This window comes from Thermobia domestica, chromosome 3 (assembly GCF_964235325.1).
Source record: "Thermobia domestica chromosome 3, izTheDome1.hap1.1, whole genome shotgun sequence".
Classification (NCBI taxonomy): domain Eukaryota; kingdom Metazoa; phylum Arthropoda; class Insecta; order Zygentoma; family Lepismatidae; genus Thermobia; species Thermobia domestica.
Window position 1 is genome coordinate 37,567,307 of NC_137456.1, and position 17,951 is coordinate 37,585,257.

At 37.9% G+C, this 17,951-nt stretch overlaps 1 protein-coding gene across 1 annotated transcript in view; it reads left to right on the forward strand.

Annotated features, from left to right (window-relative positions):
- Positions 1–17,951, forward strand: part of LOC145680287 (uncharacterized) — an 83,688-nt gene that overhangs the window by 53,154 nt on the left and 12,583 nt on the right. Inside the window, exon 4 of the mRNA XM_081750646.1 lies at positions 6,445–6,597. Within this exon, the coding sequence (XP_081606772.1) occupies positions 6,445–6,597 (153 nt within the window). The remainder of the gene's footprint in view (positions 1–6,444; positions 6,598–17,951) is intronic.

The following is a 17,951-nucleotide window of genomic DNA, read 5'->3' on the forward strand; positions in this document are numbered from 1 at the left end:
GACGGTCAAAATGGGCCTCGAATGTGGGACGAAAATGACCCACCGCTCCGCCACTACCAAATTTCGTGGTCCTTCCATTCACATCGACTTGTGAATGTTTCGTGCCGTTTCGTGCCCTTATTTCCACGTTTTGCGCGTCACCAGAAGTGTGTCAAAATGGGCCTCCAAAGTGTGACGAAAATGACTCACTCCTCCGCCACTACCGAATTTCGAGGTCCTTCCTTTCGCATTGACTAGTGCCTGTTTTGTTACGTTTTGTGCCCCTATTTCCACGTTTTGATTGTCACCAGAAGTGTGTCAACATGAGCCTCCAAGGTGTGACGAAAATGACCCACTGTTCCGACACTATCGAATTTCTAGATCTTTACTTTCGCATCGTTTAGTGCTCTTTTTTTTAAAAGTTTTCTGCGCCTATTTCTCGTCTTGTGCATCACCCGAGGTGAGTTAAACGGTGCTTTAAATTGGAAGTTAAATGGTTCACTGTTCCGCCACTATCGAATTTTGGGGTTGGTTCTTTCGCATCGTTTAGTGTGTATTTTGTACCGTTCTTTTCGCCTACTTCCACGTTTTGAGCATCACCAGAAATGCGTCAAAATGGTCCATCAATGTGTGAGGAGATTGAGCCATTGTTCCGCCACTATCGAATTTGGAGGTCGTTTCTTTCGTATCGTATAGTGCCTGCTTTGTACTGTTTTGTGCTCCTATTTCCACTTTAGTGCGACAACGAAAATGGGTCAAAAGGGCCTACAAGTATAGCGGAATAACATAATGCTGTTCCGTCACCATCGAATGTCGAGGTCGTTTTCTTCACATTTTTTATGCATGATTTGTGTCGCTTTGTGCATCAGTGAAAGAGGGTCAAAATGGACCTTGAAAGTGGAATGGATATGTCTTTTTCTGCCATATTGGTAGGCCGTCTTTGACCCACTTTCGTTGGCCTACAAAACGTGAAAATATGCGCAGAAACGGTAAAAACATGCACTAAACAATGCGAAAAAGCGACCTTGAAATTCGATACTGGTGGGAGAGTGGATCATTTTTCTTCCCACTTTGAATGCCCATTTTGACCCACTACCATTGATTCACAAAACGTGGAAATAGGCTTACAAAACGGTAGAAAACACGCACAAGATGATGTGAAGGAAACGACCTCGAAATCGTTCCTGTCGGAACAGCATTAACTTGTTCCGCCATATTTGTAGGATAACATTGACCCATTTCCGGTGACGCAGAAAACGAGGAAATAGGCGCACAAAACGACACAAAAAAATTCCATGTAATTAAGCTAAATTTCCGTTTAAGTTTGTAAGCTTAATTATATGGAAAATTTTATACATTTTTCCTTTACGTTGGTCTACTTTACGTTGATTTGGGACTTTTAAATTTTATTCAGTTTTCTACTGAAAAGTATCTATAATTCAACAAGGAAATAATTATTAATTATAATTATTATCTATATAATTGAATTCATTGTAATTTGTTCCATAACAAACACTTTACCATTTCGTACTAGCTGTTATGCCCGTTCTTCGCATGGATCAGATAAAATATAAATGTAAACGAACTGAACAACAGGAGAACAATTAAAAAACATTTCTAAAATTGGATATATTTTGTGTGAAAATATATCCAACAACGTACATGTGTTTTCATTGGGAAGGCCGATGGGGGCTGAATTTGAACGTATACACTATCGGGGGTGTCACTATACGTCTGAGCAACCCCAATAAATATGGATTCGACACAAATTCTACTACTTTTACATGTCCCGGTGAACCACCCCTCAGACCCCCTTGGTTCGTATTGTGAAAAAATCTCCTCTGGCCCCCACCAACCCCCAACCAATACCGCGAAAACTATGAATGTGACACTAACATCTGCCATTTTCTACTACTTTTTACATATACCGGTAAAAGTCCCTATAATCCTCTGGTTCCAATTTTGAAAAAAACCCCAGACAGCACAATGCACCTACAATATCCGTATAATACATGTACAATTGCACGGATGCAACATGTGCATCATCTGTATAAATGCACGCCTGTACATGTGATGCACATATACATGCCAGGTTCTATTCAACATCTTCACGTGCACAGAACATGTGCAATGCACACGTACACGTCACGCACAAGTGATTTACACCTACCGCGCAGGTGATTTACAAGTAGCACGTATTCGATTTACATGTAGTTCACAGGTGATTTACATGTAGGACAGCGGTGATTTACACGTAGTAACCAGGTGATTTACATGTAGGACAGATATGATTTACACGCAACACACAGGTGATTTACACGCAGTACCCAGGTGATTTACATGTAGGACAGAGGTGATTTACACGTAGCACATAGGTGATTTACACGCAGTACCCAGATGATTTACATGTAGGACAGAGATGATTTACACGTAACACACAGGTGATTTACATGTAGGACAGAGGTGGTTTACACGCAGTACCTAGATGATTTACATGTACGATAGAGGTGATTTGAAGCAGTACCCAGATGATTTACATGTACTGCACAGGTGATTTCCTCGTAGTACAGAGGTGATGTAAAAGCAAATTCGAGATGCAACGAAAAAAGGAGTTTATATATTAGGTGTCTTACGCAGTAACACCATCTATAACTGCAAAGACATCACCTTCAAAGTATATAACAAGTAACTAATAATTGTCAGTGAGAATTTAGGTTTGGAGTTTATTATTTGCAACGAGCAAAGCTTTAGGTAGTATCTTTGACATGTTTGCCAAGTAACAAATAACGCAACATATTCTGCTTTAATCGGTCATGAAAATAATTTTGTAAACCTATGAACTGCCTGACTGTAGTTACATCAGTACAATGCTGCCACCTGTTTATCTTGTATCCTAGCTCAGTGGACGTTATGGAGTTTTTACAATGATTCAGCTGTTATTCGTCGAAAAGTCTCTATAACACCGCCTGGAGGAAAAACGACACCTACTAAAAATGGAGGTTACTTTCTGTTGATGAGAATGAGAGTAAAAGAATGAAAGTAAAAGTATACACTTGCACGGTATTATGGACGTCTCATACACACGTGCAGTAGCCGTGCAAATACCCATGTGCACACAACGGTTTAAGCACCGGTAATTTAAATGTGCTTCATCCACGCAAATGCACATGTGCACATGCACGGCTCAAGCATGGGTTATGTACCTGCGCTGCATCCACGTAATAGCACATGTATACATAACGGCTACAGCACGGGTTATATAAATGTGTGCTTCATCCATGCAAATGCACATGTGCACATAACGGCTTAAGCACGGGTTCTGTACGTGCGCTGCATCCACGCAAATGCACATGTGTACATAACGGCTTAAGCACGGGTTACGTACGTGCGCTGCATCCACACAAATGCACATGTGTATATAACGACTACAGCACGGGTTATATAAATGTGTACTTCATCCATGCAAATGCACATGTGCACATAGCGGCTTTAAGCACGGGTTCTGTACTTGTGCTTCATCCACGCAAATGCACATGTGTATGTAACGGCTTAGGCACGGGTTATGTAAATGTGTACTTTATCCATGCAAATGCACATGTTCACATGCACGACTTAGTCACTGGTTATGTACCTGTGCATAACCCACGTAAATGCACACGTGCACATACACGGGTTATGTATGTGTGCTTCATCCACGCAAATTCACGTGTATGGCTTATGCACGGGTTATGTATGTGTTCATCATCCACACAAATGCACATGTGCAAATGTACGGCTTATGCATGGATAGTGCACATGTGTCGTACACGTACGTGTTGTCTGGGACAATGCCTCTGGCCCACAGCCGATGGGGGCTGTATTTGGAAGTCTACGCCTGTGGAAGTATCACCATTCATCTCAGCGACAGCGAAAACTATGAATTTGACACTAATATCGGTCACTTTCCATTATTTTTACATGTCTCGCAATTCCCCACCCCCGGTGACTCCCGGCCCGCATACAATGGTGGCTAAATTTGAAAATCATCGCTAATGAAAGTATCACCATTGATCTCAGCCACCGCGAAAACTACGGATTTGACATCGGTCATTGTGGATTATTTTTACATGTCTCGTGATCCCCTTTATAATGCCCCCTTTCTTAGCTGATGGGGGGGGGGGGGTAAACGCGGTCTTGAGTTTCACCATTGAGCTCAGCTATCCCGAAAACTATGGATTTGACATTAATATCGGTCATTTTCGATTATTTTTACATGTCTCGGAATTCCCCCCTCTGGTGACCCAAGGCCCGCATACAACGGTGGATAAATTTGAAAGTCATCGTTAATGGTAGTGTCGCCATTGATATCAGCAACCGCGAAAACCATGGATTTGACACTAATATCAGTCATTTTGGATTACTTTTACGTTACGGTATCCCCCCCCCCCCGTTGACCCACGGCCCGCAACCGAATACGGTGAATTTGGAAGTTAATGCGATCGGAGTTTCACCATTAATATCAGCGACCGCGAAAACTATGAAATCGACACTGATATCGTTCTACTTTTACATGTCCCGGTAAACGCTTCCCTGAGACCCCCTGGTTCGAATTTTGTTGAAAACGCTTTGCCTTGGTGTGGGACCTGGACCAAGGTATCTTTGACCAAAATTTGGTAACTCTCGGTCGAATTTTCTGGTCCCCAGGCCGGTCCCGGTAAACGTCCCCTGGAGACCCCCTAGTAAGGAATTAAAAAAAAACGCTTCGTCTTGGTCTGGGGCCTAGACCAAGCAACCCGTGACCAAATTTTGAAAAGTTTCGGTCCACTCGTCTCGTCCACAGGCCGCACAAAGGTAGACAGACACACACACGAACAAACTCTATTTTATTTATATTAAAAAGGTCAGATCCGCCGTTATTGTATTAGTGCGGTGCTTGAGCGATTGATCGTAGAAATTCAAACTCCGATGAGTGATAATTTTATAGGCTTGTTTTATTACAAGTTTAAACTCTTTAGTCAGTAGAGAAGAGGGCGTGAATCATGGGTCAGAGTTGATGACAATGGGTTTTGGTGGGTCTGTGGGTTACAGTGGGTAAGTGGTTTATGATAGGTGGTGGGTCAGAGTGGGTCACGGTGGGTCGTGGGTCATGACGGGTGGTGAGTCAATTGGTCGTGGCTAAAGTTTTCATTGCCCCACGCCCTCTCTGAACTACAGTGTTGAAAATTAATCAGTGAAAATCAATTGCAATTGATCAATCAATTGAAAGTAATTGCTGTGGAAATCAATTGCAATTGAATCAATTGCCAATTAATTTCAATTGCAATTGAATTACAGAATTCAATTGCAATTACTTTCCACTGCAATTACTTTCAATCAATTGATCAATTGCAATTGATTCTCCTTTTTCAATGGCCAACTGCAATTAACAATTAACCATTACTTATTTCAATTGTTAATTGTAATTAACAATTAAATTTACAGATTAATAGTTAATTGTTAATTCAATTGAAATTTGCCCAACACTGTTCTGAATCAATGTTGATGATGGTCCTCAGGAAGCAAGGTGCAGCAGAGCTAACTCCAATCACTTGTAATGATGATGCTACCAAGAGTTTTAGAATGTTGAATAGTTGTAGAAATTATACTGAAGACTAGTTCATCATGGTTAGTGACTATTCTCTAACGACTGACTCTAGAAATAAATCTCGTTAAACAATACTCGTCTGAGACTGCTCTTCTTCGAAAGAACGTGTTGGAAGGCTCTTCTTCGAATGATCTCCTTCCAATCTTGGTAGGGTATTTATTTCGAATACGTCAATTTCCAAACTGCCACCTTTGCTTCACGTCACTCCACGTGTTTGCTTATCTCACTGCCGAAATTCACATTTCTGCAATGATCATCAAAGAGACAAAATCTCCAGACGTCTATCTCCGTAACCTGACAGTTTTGTCACATCCTAAAATTTGTGTTGATGTTAACAATTAACAAATAACAAAATAAACTTTACAACGATTCTCACAATATTTCTTACTCTGCATTACTTCTTTGTTGTCCTTCGTCCTCAAAACGTTGCACATTCAAACGTCTGTATTTACATCTTGCATAAAACCAAAACAATAACATGGACAACAGTACAATAATTTTGAAATGTATTTTCTTTTACTTAATTTTGCGTTTTGTAACTTCTTGTCTTTAATTTCATCTTTAATTTTGTTTTTAATTTTGTTACATTTATTTGAGCCAATTATTATAGATTTTTTAACATATAAATTTATTTAACTCTGATTCCTCATATATATATATATATATATACGGCTATGCTAGTTTTGCAGTCATTCATCGCTTGCTTTCTATAGGTCTAAATAGTATCTTAATAAGACGTATACAACGTTCTGGATATAACATTTAAAGAATAGTTTATTTTATTTTTTTTTATTTTTTATTTTTTTTTTACAAAAAATATCAAAGTTTGTTTTTAATTCTAGCTAAGAGGCATGCTGTTCGTCAAAGCACAATCCCAGCGTATAGACCACCGGAACAGCCTGGATACCAAGCAACTCCACAAATGTATGCTCCTTCTCCATCTGGTTATGATGGATGGTTTCCACCAACTGATGTATTTTGTCAAAAACCACCAGGTAAAAAAAATATATATATATATATATATATATATATATATATATGTGTGTGTGTGTGTGTGTGTGTGTGTGTGTTATTTGCGTAGAGAGAAATATGTAAGGTCGATGCATAAGTTCTCGTGCGGTTTTTGTTTTAGATTGGCAACAATGTGTCGTGAAGCAATTGTTTATCGTTATTCGTTGTTTTGCCGTAGTTTGGAGTTTGTATGTTGTGAAACACAGGTTTTCTTGATTGTAAATGTATTATTGCAGGGGTATTCAAACATTTTACAGTTGAGGGTCCCCTCAACCACCAAAATATGAACATGCTTCCCCTGTCAAAAATGAAATGTGTCAACAACATAAATACATGTGTCCCTAAAAGAAAGATTATCATTATGATAAACCATGGGTAATAGTATACAACAGTACCTCATCGTGTTCCGTACTCGAGGATAGTTCTTACTCTTCCACCACGTACAGAAATTGTGGTATGTAATGTACAAGTGGTAATAGAACACATAAGAAACCCAGATCATGTTGTACTCACACTGCAGTATGTGTGCTATTACAACTTCTACATGAAATACCATCACGTTTGTACGTAATGCAACAGTAAGAACTATCCACGAGCACGAGACATGCAATATGCGTTCAAGGCTCCCCCCCCCCCACACACACACACATAGTGAAACATAAAGTACAAGGGCACTACAGAGGCGCACATAAAGTGCAAGGGAAAATTTGATGATTGAAAGTGAAAAAGACAAGAATGACCGGAAAGCATTCATCTCAACTTACCATCAAAGTTGATAAATTCGAGCTATTTCCAAAAGGAAGTTGTGAAACCGGGTTTCTACGGGAAACTTTTTCCTGAAAAGAAAGGTGGCCAAATGTCCGACAAAATGGTGTCTTTTGTTCTCATATCTTGGAATGCTGTCCTTCGCGTCTCGCCACAACCGCTCGATATTTTGCGTATGAGCGCCAGTTTCAGGATCTACGAAATTCAGGCTATGATTCACGGTGAAATGCTGAAATCCCACCTCAACCAACCTATCATATGACTTCCAGCAGTCGCTGTGAATGGTTGTACCAGGTTTCACCCACTGCTGAATAACGGCCAACAGCTCTTCAGCATTTATGTTCTTCACGACACACATGAATGCATTGCCCGAACCAATCTCATAACCTCCAAAAACCCACGTGCCACCGATCACACGACCGCAGTGATTTTTCCGTCTCCCGAACTTGGATTCATCTATCTGAACTGTTATCCCTGGACCTCCAAGTTTAGTAGAGGAATCCATGGCCCAGCAAACACAAACCTCACGGCAGAAGCTGAACAAATCGACACATGTTTTCCTGCAAATAATCAGATTCGTAAGAGCATTACTGATGTTTGGACGACTATTCAAACACCAGTAACACATAAGGCGCATCACCGTTAAAAAATCGAGCTTAGCCCTAGAAAAAACGTTCCGTTGAAAATCGAGGAGCAAAAACGGCACCTCGTCTTCCTCCCCGAATTTCCAATGAAACGTGTTTTCTGACACCGAAACACGTTCCTTTCCCTACAAAAAACCGCATCCAGAACACAACTTACCAATCGGAATTAATCCATGTTCCTGCAACACACTCATGGCGTCAGCTTCTCTTTCCTTCAGTGTAATTTCAACAATTTTGTACTCAGATAAAGTGCACCCACCGCAACGTGGCATATGCATAATTATAGCACCTGCCATTTTCGTCTTCTCTCCTTCTTCGTGATACTACTGCAGCGTGCTGCCACCTACCTGGAGAACACAAAGCACAAGCTACGTCAATGTGCGCAGACCCATCAGTAGCAATGGCACCTGCACGGAGAACACACCTGTGCTTAGAGTTCCAAGATGTAATACGATCAGCGAAATTTTCCTCAATTTATACACGTAACTCTAAGCATTATAGTTCGCATGGAAATTACCAGAAACTAAAAGTAAACATAAAAAAGCAAACTTCGCGTTGCGTTCTCTTCACGAAAACCCATACGGAATGACCCCCAAACCTTCCTTTCTGTCTGCAAACACCGCTAAGCAATCACACTTGACCTGGTACTACTCCATACACCTCAGACATTTGAACATCAACAGTCGTCAAGAAAAACAACACGTAAGAAGAACAACAAAGCTGAATACAGGTTCGTTCCTTTTTATTTTCGTATCAGTCGATAAGTAAATGAAAGTCGCTTTGTTACCCCATTTTCAAGTTCCTAGATCCTCAATGAATAATCCGTAAAAGACTGCACTTCGTGAGTCCTCGGTAAATGATGAGCACTGTCGTATACTATATCCAAACCATGTTTCATTTGTTAATCACTAATGAAAATATGTCATTTAACACAGGTGATCTACATTGTACACACTGGCTACACTTTTTAATGTTATTATCCGGTATTAATAATTATACATTGTGGTAAGTCAGATATTTGTTAAAATAGAAAAATACAGACTCAGAGGGAATTTAAATCATAACCAGCAGATTTAAATATTGAGCAAAGTCAGTGGGACGTATGGGCTTGTTTTGAGAATCGTCCCAACAATAATAACAAAATTAAGAGAATGAAAAAATTACCTAACATGGCGTCACGCGAAATTCCAAAGACATTTAAGAAGCCTTAAAGTTAAAATAGAAGATCGTTAGTGGTCAGCTACCAAGCATTATACACGTTTAAGCCAAGGTGAAAGGGTCATCCTTGATCGTATGTGGAACAGAGGTGATACCAAGGTTTAGTCCACTATGTATTACTAAAGGAGAAGGGTGCAGCTTTAGTAATAATATAAATATGTTATGTTCTGGCATTATAAATATGTTCTTTTGTAGGATATTTTTTTAAAAAGTCCTCAAGCCTCCCCTGACAACCTTTGGTTGCTCCCTAGGGTGGCGCGCCGCGCTGTTTGAAAACGCCTGTATTATTGTATATATTTCAGACAAACTAATATGGAATATCAAGTTGAGAAAAGTGATTATTTCCGTCAGATTTTACTCTTCGAGTTTAACCAAGGACCCAGTGCAGCAGACGCTGCGAGAACAATTTGTGTAGTGTACGGGAATGAAGCAATTGCTGAAAGAACAGCACAGAAAAGCTTCTCTTGATCAATGACTTACAGATTTCTTCCAGTCAAAACCAAAACAGTTCTACAGGCGAGGCATTGAACTGCTACCTGAACTTTGAAGAAGGTCATAGATAGTGGAGGTGAATACATCATTGAGTGATTGTGAGTTAATGTGAGTGGCAGTAAAATGTATGCAATGTATTGTTACACTCGTAGAATGGGTTGATATTATGTCTATATTGTATTTGTATTTGAATTAACAGATCAGCAGAATAAAAATAAAATACAAAATATAAGAACCGCACGAACTTATGCATCGACCCAATACATATGGCAGTGGGGTCACGGTTAATAAGTTCTACAAAGTTATTAAGTTCCGGATGCGGACTGATGAATTCTGAACGTAACCAGGATATGCAGAAATTGAGATAAATCGAAAAATGTTTCTTTTCTTCTTCTTTTTTTTATAGTGCGTTATGAGATATAAAAAGTAAGTTAATGTCGCTTCTGTTGAATAGAAAGTAGGCCTAAAATAAATCACTTTTACTACAAACAATTTATAAAATACAGAAACTTTCCAATTAAATATAAACTTTTACGTTTGTTTAAAATAGGAATTTAGAGAAATTACAATTTTACAGACGATTAGGTACAGTTTGGATTTCAATATCTTTTGTTCCTTTTTTGAAAATTATTTATTTATTTTTTTGTTACTATGTGACATGGATCCGGTTGGCTAGTGTTCGAATAAGGAGTTACATTACTTCTTTATTTCAAGAGATTCAAATGCCGGAGAGTGGTATCCTACGGACTCATACTATGTATTTAATACGGCGTGGCTAGTATAACTAAAAATATTTTAAAATGATTTAAAAACCAATAAAAATCAAATAAAAAAATTAGGATCAAGTTATATGAAGTGATCATTTTTGTTGAACAGCGTGTGCCAAATGATGACGTTTTGCAGACGTTAGCGTATTGTATCTTAACATGAGAAGCCATAATTCAACCCTAAACATCTTCTGCTTCTTTCTCACTTCAACCACAGATTGGTGGGCTACATAGAAATTTTAAAAGTTTTTTCTCTCCTTTGGGAAAGTTGTTTTTTACTTTGATAAATACTCTTCTTCGTAACTGCATCTACATATTCTATCCTTGGTCTTCCTCTTGCTCGTTTTCCTTCTGCCTTTCCCTCTATCAACACGATGATCCAATCGGAGTACCGAATAAGATGGCCAAGTATGCTGTTTTTATTGTCTTTTTCTGTTATCTTCATGATCTGTCGTCCTTCATTAGCTTCATTGCTTTTCCTTTCAGTCCATGATATGCGCAGTATTTTGTAGCAGCACCATATTTCAAATGATTCCAGCTTGGATATTTCAGCTTTTCTCAATGTCCACATCTGTAAAGTACCACGCTTCATACCAAGGTCTTCACAAATAGTTTTCGAAAACCCAAGGGCACATTTCTTGATGTTAGTAGTCCTCTTTTCCTATTGAATGCTTGTTTAGCCTGTGCTATTCTGAAACTTACGTCTTTTTCACACTTCTTCCGTCCGAGGATATTAGACTTCCTAAATACGAGAACGTCTAAATGTCTTCGATTTTCTCTCCCTCTAGCCATACGTTTGCCCCTTCCTGGCCTGCTCTTGTGCATTTTATCAGTTTGATTTTATTCTTACTTATCTTCATTTTGCATGTCTTTTCTTTTTCAATTGGTCGTTCAAGTTTGTAAGTGCTTCCTGCATGTCCTTTTGGTTCCCCGTTATCAGTGCTATGTCATCAGCAAACCTTGTTGTGCTGAAAACCTGACCTTTCTTGTTTTTATCAAAGAATTCTTTCATAGCTTCTTCTATATAGATGTTGAACAGGAGAGGTGAAAGTCTACATTCTTGCCTTACTCCTCTACTTATTCTTGTTTCCTTCTGATCTCTTCTTATAACAGCTGTCTAGTTCCTGTAAAGCTGGTATATTATTCTTCTGTCTCTGAATTCCACCTTCAGATTCTTCAACGCTCTAAAAATGGGATTCCAATCTACGTTGCCAAAAACTTTTCTAAATCTACAAATGCTATCACAATTGGTTTGTTTATTCTGATGTGCTGCTCCATGATCAACCGTAGACTCGGTATTGCTTCCCTTGTTCCCCTTTTTCTCCTGAATCCAAACTGATCCTCCGATAGCCGTTCTTCGATTTTCCCTTCCATTTGTATGCACAGTATTTTGACGCATGGGAAAGCAAACTTAACGTTCTGTGTTCTTCGTATTTCCATTCGCCTTTCCTCTTCGGAATAGGAACCAATATGTTTTTCTCGAAGTCTCTTGGTATTTTTCCCGAGATGTACAGTATATTTCATTAATAAGATTAGTTTCTTCTTTGTTGCTATTCCGAGATTTTTAATCACTTCCGTTAGTATTTGGTCTATTCCTGAGTCTTTACCATGTTGCATTTTCTCCAAAGCATTGTCAAATCGCACTGTAAAATTGCTGGTCCTAATTCTTTTTAATCGGCATCTTCTTCCTTCTCTATTTCTTCTTCGTTCACTCTGTCTCCTTTGTAGAGTTTTTCAATGTATTCCTTTCATCTTCTTGTTACCTGCTCCTCTTCTATTAGCTTTGTCCGGCCCTTATCTATGATAATGTCTGTGTTTCTTTTTCTCGCCAAACTGTTTTCTAACCTTTCTATAAGCCGTTTCTGTATTGCCTTTGACTATAGTTTCCTCAATTTTCCTGCAAAAGTTGTTTATCTAGTTTTCTCTGGCTTTCTTTACCTTTCTGGAGATGTGATTTCTGCACCTTCTGTATTCCTCTTCTTTGTTTGTCATCTTGAACTGTCTTCTTTTCTAAATCATTTCCAATATTTCTGCTGTTATCCAGGGTTCTCGATTCTCTTTTCTATGTGCTCGTCGGCTGGTTTTATAATCCCTGCTTTCATGGCTTCCCATTTCGAGTTGATATCATCACCCGCTAAAGCTACCTTAGACATCTCTTTATCTGTTGCAGTTGGGAATTTCCTTTTCATGTTTTCTTCTCTTCTTAGCTTGATTGTGTTCCATCTTTTGTTTGGTGCTACCACTTTTTTCTTTAGTCGGAGTTCGCTCTTCATCTAAACTAAATTATGGTCTGAGTCAGCGTCTTCACCTAGGTAATTGTTATTGTTCTTCACTTGGTTTCTAAATGCTTGTCAGACCAGTATATAATCTATTTAGTATCTTCCTTTGTCTAATGGTCTTGTCCATGTGTATCTTCTTCTTAGTGGTTGTTCGAAGAGAGTATTTGTTACAGTCAGATTATGGCTTTTGCAAACTCAATTAGTCGTGCACCTCTTGAATTCCTTTCTCCTAGGCCGAAATTCCCAGTCATATTTTCTTTTTTGCCTTCGACGACTGCTGCATCCCAGTCACTCATGATGATTAAATTGTCCTGGTCTTGAACTTTCATTAATATATCTTCTATTTGCTCATAGATTTCTGCTAGTTCCTCATCTGGGTAACTTGATGTGGTAATATATACTTCAAAGGTGGCTCGTGGCTAAATAAGTAGGTGAGGCACAGATAACCGAGTCGTAGTGTTCAGTGCCGATGAAAGTGATTCTTTTCTTCCTCCCCCCCCCCCCGGTTGCAGGATATTCCCTGACTTTCGACCTGCTAAGTAAGCTAATAAGCATAGTATTGTGTCGGTGCTGTGCCATCAGTTGTAGCTCAGAATAATCTCTAAAATACTCATAGAATAATGTAACAATTGGGGATGATCAACGTTTTCTTCCGCTGAATTTTCAAAAGTTCATGATTCTTTCGTTAATAATGTAATTTAATAAAATAATTGAACTTAGCGAATTAAGTTGGAATTACACAATTATCTCATGGTCACTTCACATCTAATACACAGCTACTTCACAGTATGAAACCAATTACTTGAATGGGCCATGAAGTCGAGGTTTCCCACGTTGTAGAGGCGTTATTGACGCCCCTGTCAATGTTATATCTGCAAAAGACGAAGTGGCATTTGTTAATCTTTATCTCCTTATATTTTTGTTACAAAAATAACATTACTTTAAAGATAACGACTGTCAGGTTAGATTTTTTTCTTCTTCTTCAACGTTGAATCACTGTCATAGGCGCAAATGTCTTCTGGGGGGACAGGTAAGACCATTCTACCCATATTTTTTTTAAACGATGTTCAAAATATTTATGAAGTTGAAAAACAATACTGTGAAAGATCAGGGGAGCAGAGTTGTCTTCAACATTGAGAGGTGGGCAGATTTGAGACTTATTCTTGCGGGGAAGGGAAGTGTATCAATATCATTTCACTTTCTTTTGTGGCAGTCGGAAACAAATCATCACATTTCTTCTCCAAAAACACATTTCAAATCGGATTACTGGGGGGATAATCCCCTCAGTTGCAAGATTGGGGGGATATGTTCCCCTCATCCTCTGGAGATTTGCGCCACTGATCACTGTTTCTTCCTCTCTTACCTACAAAAAAATCTATATCCTATATGGAAAATTGAGAAAACATATACGTATACTAAACACACAGAAATAAGTTATGCGTTGAATTTCTAACATAAATATTAAAACACGAACTTAACCTTACTTGTACAAAAGATCGATGCGACGATCCTTTTTGTGTTGCATGTCGTGTGATTACACGAACCAATGTCCTCTATCATATATGTTCTAACACACTGTCACAAACTTACAAAAAACACCCCACACATTAATATCTTAAAAACGCACAATAACGCTTGAAAACAAGATAAAACATGCAGAAAATCACGATATTACACCCAATCTATCCGTCGATTTTCGCGCTCTTACTACAAAAATGTTTCGCAGTATTGCCATAATTGTTATAGGTTTTTTCTCCGTCAACGTTTTTAGCATGTTTACTAGAAATTAAGTATAGTCCATTTGTATTTTGAAAACCAGATAATTCCCTTCAAAGGAAATATTATACTTCCTCAGTATAACGTTCTAAAAGTTTAAAATGTTTTAATGTGAAGGAAATACCATATGTAATTGGTTACTTCTATATAATCAACGCTTAAATTTAAATTTATTCAATTTGCTACACTGCATGCCCTTGTCTGGAGAACAGTGAAGAGTATGACAAGTATCACTCTCTGGTTCCAGCATGCGCAGTGCGCGTAGGCAGGCCCATTTTCAACTGGCCTCCTTTGAAACACATAACATTGGAGTAACTCCTAACCCAAGACTATTGTTCTTTGGTTATCCCCTGGCATTGCCAACAGTGCTTCGCTACTGAGAAGGCCAAATTGTTTCAGGCCTCAATACAGGATTGGAGTTTTTAAAACTGAAAGTGTCATGCCAAAGAATATAAATTTTCGCTTTTGCCTTTAATTTCTATTAAATTCTGTAATATTTTACAAACATTTTCTACACTTGAGTAAATGAATTTTAAAAAGTGTTTCGTGTTATACAATAAATAATTTGAAATAAGTTTTATTTAAAAAATTACATAGAAATGTTGACTTAATTTGAAATTTATTACAAAAAGTTAAATTAGTTTGCTCAAAAATATAGGTGAGGCCAGGCTTCACTTGCCTCACCTGACGAACCGCTAATGACATACTTGGATTATCGTCATATTCCTCGGTTCTGTTGCTATCTTCAACATTACTATCCTTTCATTGTTTCTTCAGCTGCCTATAACTTCCTGTCCTATCTTGTTACTCAAGACAAAACCGACTCTGCTGTACCATTTGCAGCTCCTGAATAAATCATTCTGAAGTCTCCGCTCACATATCTCCTCCATCACACTGAGAAAAAAAAATTGTAGGTGGCGTACTTAAAAAGAGAGGTCACATGCGTAATTCCTGTAGTTTTTGGACTTAACGTACAGCAGACGTATAACTGAAAACACATGTTTTATAATACTTTCTGTATAAGTGTTCCATCTATACGTACTTTCAGTATGAGACAATGTAGACGGTCAGGATCTCACATACAAATGGACATATATATATATATATATATATATATATATATATATATATATATATATATATATATATATATATATATATATAACATATAGCTGACGAAGATAACGTAAGTATATGCATGTGATATAGGAAAACTGATAGATGTCAACATCCTGCAACAGCATGATGTAACACCTAAGATCAGTGCCTATGTAGCATACGGATAACGTATGCTCCGTACTGATTTCTATAGTAAGCAAGAGGATACCATATATTTGTACAGCGGGGGACACTTCTAAATGGTACAGCCATATGGAGATTTACGGCTAAGGTGTACCATTTAAAAGTGTCCCCCGCTGTACAATATACCGCTGTCCGGAGAACGGATTTTTCTCTGTGCAGGTCACCTAACTTCATTCATTCCCAAGATATCAATCTTCATGCCTTCCACTTCCTTCTTCAGATTTTCCATAAGTGATTGAAATTACTCCCTAGGCTAACAAATTCCACTTTTAGAGCTGAAACTTATAATAAAGAGGTGAAATATCGGAGTTGATTGTTTCTCATTAGAAGTGTTTATGCATATGATACTAAGTTCTCTATAGCTGGAGTAAAAATATTGGTAAATGCTTCCTACAATTTTCATGTTTTTTTAAAAATTAAATTTTGTCATTTTTTCAAAGTTTGAAGTACATCTCTGGTGGGGTATGAAATAAAAAGCTAATTCATCTAATGTGTATACATCTACATAAAGGAAAATTATAGTAGAAACTATAACTGATAATTAATTGTGAACGAAATTATGAATCACCAACAATTGCAGGGTAAACAAGTTTACATTACTTTCAACCAAAGTGCTGAATACATATGGCGCACTCGATGCAGAAGAGAATAAGGTCCATTTTTATCATTTAGAATATATTTATACCTCGTCTTTAAGATCTCTATCAGAAGCTCTTTTGTGAATTGAAAAGATTCAGTTCAGATCTTGTGAATAAATCTTACATTTCATTCGTATCAGCAAAATGTAATAAACATTGCTAAATACATATCACGCGTTCGGTGCACAAGATAATAAAGTCCATTTAGATCATTTTGGATATATTTACAGGGCCGTGATGTGAGAGGGGCGAGCGAGGCGACGGCCCCGGGCGCCGAAGTAAGAGGGCCAAAAGAACTGGGAGAAAAATGGGCAAAAGAAAGGAAAAATTAATTGGAATATATGTATGGGGCGTCGTTGTATACTCTTGCCCCGGGCGCTGATTTTCCATGGCACGGCCCTGTATATTTATATCTTACCTTTAAGATCTCTATCTAAAACTCTTTTGTGAACTTAAAAGATTCATGTTCAGATCTTGTAAACAATTCTTACATTTCATTTGCATCAGCAAAATATAACAAAATTGGTGAATACATGTGGCGCGTTCGGTGCACAAAAGAATAAAGTCCATTTTGATCATTTTGGATATATTTATACCTTATCTTTAACATCTCTATCAGAAGCTCTTTTGTGAGCTTTTATTCATGTTCAGATCTTGTAAATAAATTTTTACATTTCATTTGCATCAGCCAAATATAACAAAATTGGTGAATACATGTGGCGCGTTCGATGCACAAAAGAATAAAGTCCATTTTGATTATTTTGGATATATTTATACCTTATCTTTAACATCTCTATCAGAAGCTCTTTTGTGAGCTTTTATTCATGTTCAGATCTTGTAAATAATTTTTTACATTTCATTTGCATCAGCCAAATATAATGAAAATTGCTAAATACTTATGGCGTGCACAGAGAAAAATCCGTTCTCCGGACAGCGGTATATTGTACAAATATACGCTATCCTCTTGCTTACTATACAAATCAGTACGGAGCATAAGTTATCCGTATGCTACATAGGCCCTTAGGTGTTACATCATGCCGTTGCAGGATGTCTGAAATCTAACAGTTTTCCGTATATCACATGCATATACTTATGTTACCTTCGTCAGCTATATGTTATATACGGCCATTTGTATGTAAGATCCTGACCGCCTACATTGTTTCATACGGAAAGTACGTATAGATGGAATACTTATATAGAAAGCATTATAAAACATGTGTTTTTAGTTATACGTCTGCTGTACGTTAAGTCCAAAAACTACAGGAATTACGCATGTAACCTATCTTTTTAAGTACACCGTCTATATTTTTTCTCAGTGTGTTCGGTGCACAAGAGAATAAACTCCATTTTTGAGTATTATTTTGGATATATTTATACCTTTAAGATCTCTATCTGAAGCTCTTTCGTGAACTTCAAAGATTCATGTTCAGATCTTGTAAATAAATCGTACATTTCAT